The sequence below is a fragment of the Diplotaxodon limnothrissa genome, linkage group LG7 (genome assembly GCF_057381915.1).
Source record: "Diplotaxodon limnothrissa isolate DT_005_m linkage group LG7, D_limnothrissa_male_GT1.1, whole genome shotgun sequence".
NCBI classification, from domain to species: domain Eukaryota; kingdom Metazoa; phylum Chordata; class Actinopteri; order Cichliformes; family Cichlidae; genus Diplotaxodon; species Diplotaxodon limnothrissa.
Genome location: NC_140602.1, coordinates 30,858,421 through 30,870,829, shown reverse-complemented (window position 1 = coordinate 30,870,829; position 12,409 = coordinate 30,858,421). Strand labels below are relative to the sequence as shown.

Below are 12,409 nucleotides of genomic sequence, written 5' to 3'. Positions count from 1 at the left end.
GGTGATTCCCAAAATGCCTTCAGCCTAAGCCTATCTTTGCATGCCGTGCTGTCCTTAAAAATGTTAAGGAGCCTGGACAAGTGGAGGACAGAAGAAGTATGAGGCCTAAAAAAACTGCAGTGGACAAACAGTATGTGAAAGTTATGGAATTGGAAAAACAAAAACCTGACACTGCATCTGGACCTTCTGCTGATTGTTTGCTGTTCACTAAAATCTCATCAGAAATGGTGCCAGAATGGTGGCTGTCAAGAAGACATTGTTAAGGCCTGGAAAAAGGGCAAAAAGGCTGAGGTAGTCAGACAAGAAGATGCAGCTGTCTGATGGATTTATGACTGCAAATTTGAAAATTGTGGTTTAAATTGTTGTCAGTATGTAAGGAGGAGATCAGAAGAGAGGTCCAGCAGCCATCTGTAAAACACTAATAATTGAAGCAGAAAAAAGCCTCTAAAATTAAGATGACCCATCAAACATTTGTGGACATGCTATTGCATCAGTCTTACCTACAAACATTTGTTTACAGATGTTCTATAAAGTCAAGTTTTTAGTTTTTGTGTTTTACACTACGGGGCCACCGTAAAGAGCTCACAGGAAATTTAAATCATTAAAGTTTCACTGAAGCCTTCCTGCATGCACACTGGCAGCGTCATAGTTTAAAGTCAGAGACAATCAGGGCGCCTTCAGAGCAGCAGCGCCCCCTGGTGTTCCCGATTTGTATGAATAAAAATGCGTGCATTTTAACTTCGGTTTTACATTTTAAAGCTGATGCACTCAGGAATCTTTGAGTTTTTTTGTTAGTGTGTAATTAAAATTAGTTTCTGTTTTTAGCACCATGAAGAAATTAACCTGATTTAATTTCGGACAAGACAGAATAAGGTAGAAAGGAAAGTGGGAACAAATTAGAGAACAGACATGCAGGATTAGGGTTGTACTTAAACCCAACATGGGCCACCTGCTCAACCAGGTAAGCAGATCCCAAACTGATTTATTAGCAGTAAATCAAAACTGGAAATTAATCTAAATAAAATAGTAAATAGTATCAAAGCTACTCATGCTTTTACAGATTCACATAAGACCTTATTCAGGATTAAACAGGGTCAAACCAAAGACACACATCCATCAATTAATTCTGAAGGAAACTTCTAGTTGGCCCATTAATAATCATCAACTTACACCCATCTGTATTTCTTTCATTTTTTTGCAATTAAAATCTGATAATCTGTTAGTGTTTATAACTACTGATATGAAAACACATTTCACTTCAAAATGTGAAAGACACAGAACTATTAAAAATAGTCAGTACTGCGTTAATCCCCTGCATGCACTCCAGCAACAGTACTGCTGCAGCAGTACTGGTGTCTGATATCTGGCTGTACTTGCCTGCTGCTGTCATAACAGCTGTTATCGAGGGGAATAGATCAAATCAGTCTCTGTATCAGGCTGTAAACACATTTATTTCTGCTGTAAAGCTGGGCATTTTAACGTGGGGCTGAGTCACTGCTGGAGCCTATAGTGGACATTGGTTTCTGATTGGCTGTCTGAACTCAGCTGAAGGAAGGTATTGGACACACCCTGGATGTTATTAAGGTTGCTTTATTGAGGTGTTAATGTGTTTTTATTATTAAGGCAACATGTACAGGAACAAAGAGCAAGAGGGTGGGGCCTGTATACATGTGGGTGGGGTTTCATTTCACAGTTTGGCCTTGTTCATGCGATTCATGAGTTTCTCCAACTTGATCGCCAGCGTCATGTCTCCTTTGATCTTCAGCTTCCCTGACATGAATGCCATCGTGGGCTTCAGTTTTCCTGAAATAACAAAACTGCAGCTTCACTAATGTTTCCTATAGTCTTTTTTTTTTTTTTTTTTTATTGCCATGGTGACAGGTTACCTGAAAACATCTTGCTGAAGTCACTGGAGTCCATTTTCATGACAACGTCAGCTTTGGTGGGGGGCTCACCCTGCCCCACGCTGCCCGAGCCAGTCTTCAAGTCCAGAAACCAAACACCAGTGTGCTCTCCTATATGAACATAAACAAGTGTTGAAGACACGCCCATTGAATCTCTTTATATGGACATAAATGTTAAAGACACGCCCACTGGACTTGCCCCTTTAATTCCTTGTTACCTGACAGGTCAAACTGATAGATGCCCTGAGTAGACTTGACAACGTCTTCATTAATGACTCCTTTGATGGCATCAAACGTGGTTTCCACTGGGCCTCCAGAGGTGGGCGTGGCTGATGATGAGGATGGTGGTTTAAAGGCTGGGGTTGCCCCTAGGAAAAAATAAGAAGGTGTTAAAAATGGTAAAGACCCCGGGGCTGCTGGGATGTCAAAGTCAAAGCCAACGTCTTTATTTTTTTTAGTTTTAGTCTTTTCACCAGGTGACTGGCTAAAAGAGCTCCAGGGTAATAAACTTAATGTTCCCATTTATTCTTGATAATGTCACAGTGACTGAAAGTATTTCTCCTAACACAAATTATTGCACTGCATTTTATTTAGATTTGAATTTGTTGAATTCCTTTGTTTTTCCTATTTAACGGAGTCCCTTCATAATTCTTTTTTTTACTTTATTGATCTATTTCTTAGACAGGACAGGTGTTCTATTCGTTACAGTGACTGTGTCCCAATTAAGAGACCGCACGCTTGAAGTACGCATTTTGAGTGCGATTACGTTACCGCCACGCGACGACGGCTGTCCCAATTCGAAGTGTACTTCAAATGCGTACTCCAAATGCGCTGTCGATTTCCCCAAATATCAAGCGTGGTCCGGTGCACGCTTCGTGGTCCCATATAGCCCACAATTCATAGCGCGGCGGTGGGTGTGGATAATTTTGCCGCAAAATACGGCAGAAGGGAGCGGCCGAAGAGTGAACTGTCAAAAGCAAGTACTGAATATTGTGTCACTTATTTATGTGCGAAAGTTTAATAATGAAGAACATTAAAACATTACTGTTGGCCACATGTCGGCAAAGTTATGTGACATTAGCGATGTTTGTACTTTCAGCGTTAACTTGCTTTTAAAGCCTTTAAAATATAATAATACAATAGTCGACCTTAATCTTACAGAGATTGTGATGATTTTGTGGATAATTAAAGTCAGTCATATATCCACAAACACAACAGGCTGAAAGTCAGTGATGCTGCTCGGTTTGCAGTCCTGAATATCACGGCACAAGCAGGATTCACTGCACTGTTAATGTTAGCTATGTTATATTGCTGCCTCTGTTCGGTGGTGTCGAGCCAAACGGACTTTAACGTGTGTTTGAACGAGCTGACGGTTCACTCGTTAAGCTGAAAGAAAGATGCTTTAATCACAGGAGTCACACATGTGTCCACTGCACCATCTGGGAACTCTTCTTGTTTCGTAATAACACAAACACTGAATTCTCTTGTGCTGTTTTGTAGCAGTGTGTACACCTGAGACACCTGTCTGTCTGTCCTGCACTCTCTCTCTGTTTCTTTCTCTCTGATTGTGTAATAAAAGTATGAACGTGTATTTATACGTTACACTTGTGTTTGAATCCTGCAGCTTATCACACATTTGATTTCCATGTGTGACAACTAGGGATGGGTACCGGTGTCCGGTGCCATGATGGCACCGGTTCTGACATAAACGGTAGTAACCAGACCGAAAAGCAGCGCACATTTCGGTGCTTTATTTCGGTGCTATTTTTTCCTGAGCTGTGATACACATTTGATTTCCATGTGTGACAACTGCAAGTGTCCAGAGTGAGGACAGACTGAGGGACCCACTGCTGCACATCATCTGTGAGGCTTTGCACCCCTGATGATCCACCAGGACAAACTCAGCAGTGTGTGAGGAAGAGGAGGAGGAAGAGCCAGCAGCAGCTGACAGATGGAGAGAATAGACAGACTGTTCCCTGTTTGTGAAGGACTGCTAGGAAAGTTATAACTAATTGTCTGTCCTGAATCAGTCTTATTAGGTAATGTTCAAATAATTGTATCATTCCAGTGTTTTCAGTGTGGGAGAAAGTACTCAGGGCCTTCAAGTTACACACTATGAAAGGCAGCAACAAGTTTAATATTCAGAAACCTAAAGTATGTATCAGCAGCAGAATGGACCTAAAAATAAATGTTTGTTCCAGTTCTATGAAGCTTTGAGTATTTTGGATCAGTAGCACTGCTGTGTTTGTTGCATCATATTGCTGTAATTGTTTATATGCTTTATATATTCTGAGGTAAGTTGATCTATAGTGTTACATCATATTCTATAAGGATGTTATGTGTTTGTATACTTTCTGCCCAGTTTGACCCATTTAGCAGAAGTCAGCCTGTTTAAGGCTCTGATATCTATTCTGTATGACTTAAAGCAGTTATGACATGGTCTGATTTTCTCACCTAATAAAGGAATATTTCATATATCAGTCTACTCTTCATTTTATCAGAAACAGTTATCACAGCTTGTACATTTTCTTTTTATAAATATATGTAAGCAATGAGCCAAATGTGTTGCCAACAACAATAATAAAAGAACAATATTTGTCTCTTATATATGATACATCTATATATACACTGTCAAAGATACTTGTCTTTAAGTGAAGATTTAATGTGACAGGAAATATAAATAACTGCAACTTGAATCTTTGACACAGAGTTCAAGCTCACTGCTGTAATATATCCTGTAAAATATATATCTATTTATCCATCTATATATATCATAATAATCTGACAATACATATAATATTGGCCATATTATATTTACTAGAGATGGCACGATACCACTTTTTTATGTCCGAAACCGATATCATACATTTGGATATCGGCCGATACCGATATGAATCCGATATAGTGTGTTTTTTAATTAAAACTGTTTTTTTAATATCTTGCTGCATTTTGTATAAGTTCATACTCAAGTTTAAATAAACAACAACACTAAAGCTATTCTGTTATACCTGTATGCAAAAACTACACTGCACCCAAAATATTTCATAGTTCAATACTGATCAATCTAATAAACTTAAACCTACTCCATCCATCCTCCCTATTCTGGTATTTTAAAGAGTAAGCAACCTAATTAATAGGGTTGCAAACTCCCAGCAAAAAAAATAAATAAATAGGGAACCACCCTCCACCTCATGATGCTTAATCGACGTAAAAACTTTAATTTGATGAAGTGTGAAATAAAATGCACAGAAATCAATTATTTTTCAAGAATAATTAAATAGATTCAACATCTTTCTTCAACAGAATTGCAGACTGCACAGATGGTACCTTCCCAAAGGAAAAAGTACTATAGCTTACTAGGGTATATTAGACTTAACGTTACTATATACAGTAATGGACTTCTATACTTTTTACATCAGATTAAAACTTTGGGTGTAAGATTCAGATAATTATTTATTAAAAGCTCAACATTTTAAATGAGAATAAGAAAGAAAAGTATGTCTTTGTGCCCCCTTTTCCCTGTTTATGCCCTATCGGCCCCCCTGGCTAAACTTTGCTAGATCCGCCCCTGCACAGTTACCAGCGTCAGCTACGTAGAAAAGGATCCTGGAGTAGAAAGTAATATTAAATAAATTCTAACAACAGCTTATCAAGGTTAAACGTGCTGGTGTTGTTCAGCCGCTGGTTTCCTCTTTCTGGCGCGAAGTGGGCGATAAACAAACAAGAGAGACGGACTCGTGACAGAAAAGCCGATCAGCTGATCATTGATCAGTTTCACGATTGAAGTAGCAGCAGGAGAGGGAGGGAGAGAGAGAGAGGCAGTCGCTCCATATATCGGTTGTTAAGCTTAACGCTGGAATGCTTTACAAACATTCAGAGATGAACTTACACACTTGCTTTACTTCTCTCTGGGATAACTTCCTCGGAGATGAATGCCAGTTTGGTAGCGAGGCTCCAAATGCTGAACCAGACAACAGATCTCGCACGCCACAGCCGCTCTATCACGTGACACACTGCTCCGACGTGCTACGGTTATGAGCCGAGTTACGCCGTGTTGCAAGTTTTGTGAGGTGCTTTTTTGATATTTAATGGATCGGATTACATTTTTTTATTTCTCTCCGATATCCGATCCAGTAATTTAGGTCAGTATCGGACCGATACGATACGTAATATCGGATCGGTACATCTCTAATATTTACATTACCAAAGTGAGATGACTTTAGTCTCATGAACAACATTAGCTAATTGTTATTTACTCACTAATCTTGAAATGACTTCAGTACAGAAATGAAGCCCAACAATCATGTTTTACAGTCCCGTGGTCTCAGCCTCAGATACTCAACTAATCAAAGTGATGTCATGACAAAAATGAATGACCAAGAAAACATTTTTCTCCTTCATTTCTGTCAAACAAAGCTGTATGAAACGTTTCTCGCGGTTAGTATCATGGTAGCTAGGCAACCTGAACAGCGCAACGAAGGCTAGACCGTCCCATTTCACAAGCCTCTCACTTCCGCACTTCTCGTACTTATAGTACGCACCGTACGTAGTACGCGTAGTGCGCGTACTTCAAGCGTGCGGTCTCTTAATTGGGACACAGCCAGTGCCTGGCAGGCAGCAGTGTGTTTGTTTGTACCGTGCTGCTCCATCTTCTCCACCAGTGACTCTGGAGTCTCATCCAGGAAGAAGTCTGGCAGCAGAGGGTGACCCGGCTGGACAGCGTACTGGTCGAAGTCTTTGACGCCCTGCTCTCTGAGGAACTCCTCATCCACCAGGAAGTGACCCGTGTAATCTTTCGGACGGGACAGGATGGCGTAGGCAGCGTCCGCTATGATGTCAGCTTTCCGACACTGTTTACTGACACCCTCTCCCCCCAGCATGTCCATGGCTGCTGTCTGAATCGCTATGGCAACAACACAGAGCAGGGTTAATATTACAGAATAAGTGTTAGCATTGTTAGCATGCTAACAGCTGCTCACCCGTCCTCGGCCAGAGGGCGTTGACGGCAATTTGACCTCTGAACTCTTCAGCCATTCCCAGTACGCACATGGACATGCCATACTTCGCCATTGTGTAGGCTTTAAAAAAAACAAACAAAAAAAACAAATCAGACATGTAAAGGTTGTACAGATGCATGATGGGACACAGGGCCAGATAGTTGCTATAGTTACCGGTGTGGTTCTTGAACCAGACGGGGTTCAGGTTGAGAGGCGGCGACAGGTTCAGGATGTGAGGATTCTGACTCTTCAGCAGGTGAGGGATGACCAGCTTAGACCTGAAACACAGACCCATCAAACACGTGTGACCACATACATGTTACTGTCCACATGTATTTGAAAACCTGTTCCAGTAACACAAGTGTTTTCCTAAGTGTCTTGTTTTCTAATCATTGAAAGACAAAGCTGTATCTGATTACATGAATACGCTACACTCTGCTCCAGTTCATACTGCCCTCTGCTGGTGTTGTCATGCTTTGCCCCACAACACAGATCTCACACAGTATCAGTTTAAAAGGAGGAGCATCTTTTCCCCCCCCTCACAGGACTGTCAACCTTACACAAATGACTTTAAGTTTAAATGTTAAAGTCACTTTCATGAGTGATACTGAGGGGAGGCAGGAGGAAGTGACACGCAGCTGACAGGGCGACACGTTCACCCTCTGAAACCCAAAACACACAAAGCGCTCATCAGCCCACACCACGAGTTTATTCCCAACTCCCAGGATGAAGACACGTTTACATGTTCACAGCGATGCATGAGTTCTCTTTACTGTGAACAGATGTGGGCGAATATCAGCTGAGCAGCAAGATTAACTCATAACATCTGCCCTGAGTTTCCTTTTACACCTGTACTCATACCAACTGTCCATCGTGGCCTCACAGCCAACTTTTCACTGATGGATATGAGAAAGTTTCGCCTGAAATAATGATGTGTACCGAATAAATGGCTAAAAATCGAGTTGTCACTGATCACTCTGACCATCATCCATCAGCTCACCCTGATCTGAAATGACTTAATCTAAAACTGGACTAAATGCAGTTTAAATAGTTTTTGCACTATGAGCTGTTTAGACACCGTTCCAAGTTCAAATATGATGCAGTCATTAAATGCTGCAGGGCAAAATTTTAAATGTTCAACAGAGTCTAAAAATATTAAGTTTGACTCTCGAAGTCACCAAAGTATCTGTTTTTATCTGAGTCCTATACGCAGTCACTCTTTTTTATTTGGGCTCTTCAGCCTGTATTTTGACAGGCTAGACAAGAGAGCACGCAGGCGTAAACACACAAACACAGCAAATAGCTTGAGCCCAACTCAAACCAAGGCCTCTGAATTCGTCTCGGGGCAAAGGTGTAACCTGCTCAGCCTGCTGAGGAGTACTGGCAGCACTGGAAGGTTTTCAGCATGCATCGAGTTCTGGTTTTTCCAGTCTCATGAAACTCTGAGGACACGTGGCTCCTTAACTCCTCCTTAACTTGACTCACAAAATGCAAACCGTCCATCTCCTCAACTCCAATACTAAGTAATGACACCCAAATCACAGCACATCGTGTTTTGACGCACACAGAGCAGTGTACTGATAGTGTGGTAGATTACAAGCACGACTGGTGTTTAGACCAAACCTGTTTAATGAGTGCTTCCATCATGCTCCGCTCATACCAGCGGCTCGTGAAGTTATCAGGCAGGAGTGTTTATGGAGAGCTAGATTATGATGTTATAGAAAGACTGCTGTAGCACCCATTTATGCTCATTGAGTGCCACCTAGTGTCATTTCAACTTTACAGCAGGACCATCTGAGGACAGAGGGTTAAAGAAGCTTAAACAGACATGCACCTCTTACTTGTGACTTCTCTACCTTCAACTTGGTGGGAAACATGATGTGAGGGAAGTGTTTGAAAGCAGAAACTATAAGGAGACGTTTGGTGCCCAGAGAATTTGACTTTTAACCACACTATATGGAAATTTAAAGAAATAGCAACAGATGTCTTATTTCAGTGATCCAGTGAAACCTTTCCCTGCTCCATGTCTACGATTTCTATAAGTGAAGAAAAATTCCTTCCATTCGTCAATTATCCTAAAGGGTGAAACACACATTACTAATGTAAACTGAACTCAAGTGAACACTGAACTCACTTTGATAAGTTAATCTTTCATGATCTGAACAATTTCTATAAATCATGCAAATCGGTTATTACAGCAGTGCAACGTTTAACAACCTGCTGGTGGAAAATTAAAGGACACCAGCAGCATTTCCACGATGCGCTCCACTCACTCACGTTTCTGAACAGCCTGATGAGACGGTGTCAGCTCGTCTCCTAAAGTGTGGTCTTCTTCCTCTGCTATGAGCTGATAAAAACATGTGGCTACTTTATTCCCGCTAAAAGCACTGAAACTTGTTTCTTTGATATTTAGTGCACTTCAGCTCAGCTCACGGTGCAGGGGTTTACAAATATACTTGGCAAACAACAGGTTGCAGGACAAAAACACCACCGGAGAGTTGTGTCACTCCGTCAGTTTCAAAACTTTGTTGGTGAAACCGTTTGACGACCTTTATGTTTACTTTGGTGGTACGTGTTCTCATGAGGTGTAGTGTGTGTTTGGGAGTCACACCGTTTTGGTTTAAAGCTACAAGAAATGTAACTATGCTGTTGTGCTCACATCATCATCAGGTCACATGGAAACATCATCTTTTTTTGATCCACTGGATTAAAAATGCAGACTCTGCTCTTTATTTGCCCGTTGTCATGGTGAATCAGTGATGACAGCTTTCTTTTATCAACTCAGAGCTGAATGATTAACCCTGATCAGCCTTTCTGGCACTCAAACAGTCACCTGTAACTCCTCACTGTAAACATACTTCCTGTATGTGAACTCACAGTTTACAGGAGACAAGCTGGTTACCTGCTCTACCTGTTCTCACCTGTCACAGACCTGGAACTACCAATCGTGTCTGCGTGTGATGGATGAGTTGCTGTAGCTTTAAGCGTCTTAGCTCACTTCCTGTTTAAAAAAAACAAACGCAGGTATGTGCTCATACGTCAGGTAAGTTCCTCTCAGGTTGATTCCCAGCATCAGGTCGACCTTTTTCATATGCGTCTCCAGAGTTCCTGTCAGACTGATGGCACTTGCATTGTTCACCAAGATGTCGATGCCTGCCAATCAGACAAGAACTGATGATGTCACTGATAAGGTGGTGTGTTGCCAGGATAGAATTTACTTCCTGTTCTGATTAAAGGTGATTTTGAAAAAGTGTCTTTACCTCCAAATGCGTCAACGGCTTTCTGAACAGCATCTCCGATCTGCTGCTCATCACGAATGTCCACCACGCATGGCAATGCCTTTCCGCCCGCTGCCTCCACTGCAACATGCGCGCACACACACACACACACACACACACACACACACACACACACACACACACACAAAATGTAAGTTCAGAGACAAAGGTTGCTCGTTACCTTATTGACCTGTCAGCGCCTCACCCTCCTGTGCTGCGGTGTAGATGGTCCCGGGGAGTTTGGGGTGGGGCTCAGCAGTTTTGGCAGCAATCACGATGTTGGCACCATCTCTGGCAGCTTTCAGAGCTATGGCCTTCCCGATTCCTCGACTCGCTCCAGTGATGAAGAGCGTGCAGCCAGCTAGCTTCCTGCAGCAGGAAGAAAGTTAACCTATATGCCAAGACCTCCCTTCTCCCCTCAGTGAAAATAAGACAGAAGAAAATTAAAAGAACCTAAATAATCCGCCCTACATTTTTTATTTCTTGTTTTAAGTTAATTAAATGTTTAATATTCTTAAAATAGGAAACAAAGGAATGCGTTAATTTCTTTAAAAAAAATCTAAAGAAATTTCATTGAGTTGGCAGGTGGTGGTTTGTACGGGCCATATTTGAGATTAAATTAATAAAATGTATATATTTGACACACACAGGACTCTGAATTGTTTATCGATTCCAAATATGCAAGTTTCTGTTGGTTTTTAATAGTAAAACCTACACAGCAACATTGTTTTATTTTGAAAATTCACTTCCTGTAAGGTTAGCTTAACTACACTAGCGTTCAGCGGCTGTTCGAACAAAAAAAATCATCTGAATAAGTCTCAGTCCAAAAACGAGCTTCAGGCAAACTTTTCCTGCTAAAAAACAAATAAAGGAGGGAGTGTTTAATTAGGCCGGGAGCTAACAGACAGAGGTAGTTACACGGTAGCTGCTGCTGCTGCTACAAACTCCTACATCTGACGCTTTGAACGCTACAACTCAAAGGTCAAAGGGCAGACAGAGTACAGCCAAATTGCGAATTATTTATGAAAGACACAGTTATAACAGTTAGTTCGGCTCCACTATGGTCGAAAACGTTTATTTATATTAAAATGGCCACTCGTTAGTGGGTTGATTCCTTGGGATTGTCGAGTGGATGCCGATGCAGCTAATTAAATGTTTAAGCTGAATTCAGACTGATCACCTGTGACCAGACGCTGCAGATAAGATCCTGTAATTTAAAGCAATGCCACCAGCTCAGTTCCTCTCCCGTGAGGTACCAGTTTAAAACTGTTTACATACACTACAGTTCTACAGCTTTTCTCTGCTCTGAACTCTAAATCAGGTGGTTAATAAATGCAGACCACACAAGTTTCTGAACAGAAACAGCCTGTTTGCATGCAAGGGCAGAATCTCATTGTGAATAAGCAGTTTCCACCAGATCCAATACAATAACCTTGGACTTCATAATGCCTTGCTCAAAAAGACAGACGACAAGAGAAGAAGAACAAAGTATAGCAGATTTACACAACGGAACTCTTCATCATTAATTCGGCTGCGTTAAAACCCTCAAATCGAACCATTTTATTAATTTAAAACCTCCGCTTGTTCCAGGGCTGCGTAGCATTCCGTGACGACACTTCGGGCGAACCGCGGACTTTACACAGCGAACTTTTGAATGGACTTCTGCGTGCAGGAGAAGGCACTCACCCTGTGTTCTGGAGCATGGTGGGGCTCAGGTGAGTTGAAATGTAGAGGAAGCGATCACAGTTTGTGCACAAATTGGCTGCGGGTCGTCTTCTTCACCTTTCACCCAATTCAAGCGCCCCACGCCACAGCCGGAAGTCAGACATAACTTCCGGTCCGCATACCGACGAGATGCATCAATCGGACTATAATTTTTTTAATTGCTTAGAGTTTGCTCAAAATTCATTCACTTGTGTAAAATACTGCATTTTGTTCAGTTCAATTGTTTTCATATATAGTACAAAATCCCAACGGTGGCAGTCTAAGGTAAACCCGACACTAACACATGTATGCAACCAAAAACCTTTTTTTTTTTGACTGTTTCTTAGATTTTCCTCTCACTGAAACATTCAAAAATATATATTTTTTAATTCCATCTCGTCAGGTTTGCTAGCAGAACTCACGTTTTTAGTTTAATTAAGCGTGCAATGTCCCTTTTAAAACTGAAATTTGGTATCGTATACTTGAGTCAAAAAACCATAACCAATAATTATTTCTTACATTAATG

At 41.3% G+C, this 12,409-nt stretch overlaps 1 protein-coding gene across 1 annotated transcript; it reads right to left on the bottom strand.

Moving 5' to 3' along the window:
• Nucleotides 1-1,282: 1,282 nt before the first annotated feature.
• On the bottom strand, nucleotides 1,283-11,994 carry hsdl2 (hydroxysteroid dehydrogenase like 2). The gene is made up of 10 exons (XM_085359592.1): nucleotides 11,866-11,994; nucleotides 10,385-10,548; nucleotides 10,162-10,260; nucleotides 9,940-10,054; nucleotides 7,076-7,179; nucleotides 6,884-6,982; nucleotides 6,541-6,807; nucleotides 2,123-2,272; nucleotides 1,887-2,015; nucleotides 1,283-1,803 (listed from the first exon to the last, which is right to left on the bottom strand). Exons 1-10 carry the CDS (start codon nucleotides 11,880-11,882, stop codon nucleotides 1,688-1,690), a joined length of 1,260 nt encoding a protein of 419 aa, XP_085215718.1. The 5' UTR covers nucleotides 11,883-11,994; the 3' UTR covers nucleotides 1,283-1,687.
• Nucleotides 11,995-12,409: the final 415 nt, after the last annotated feature.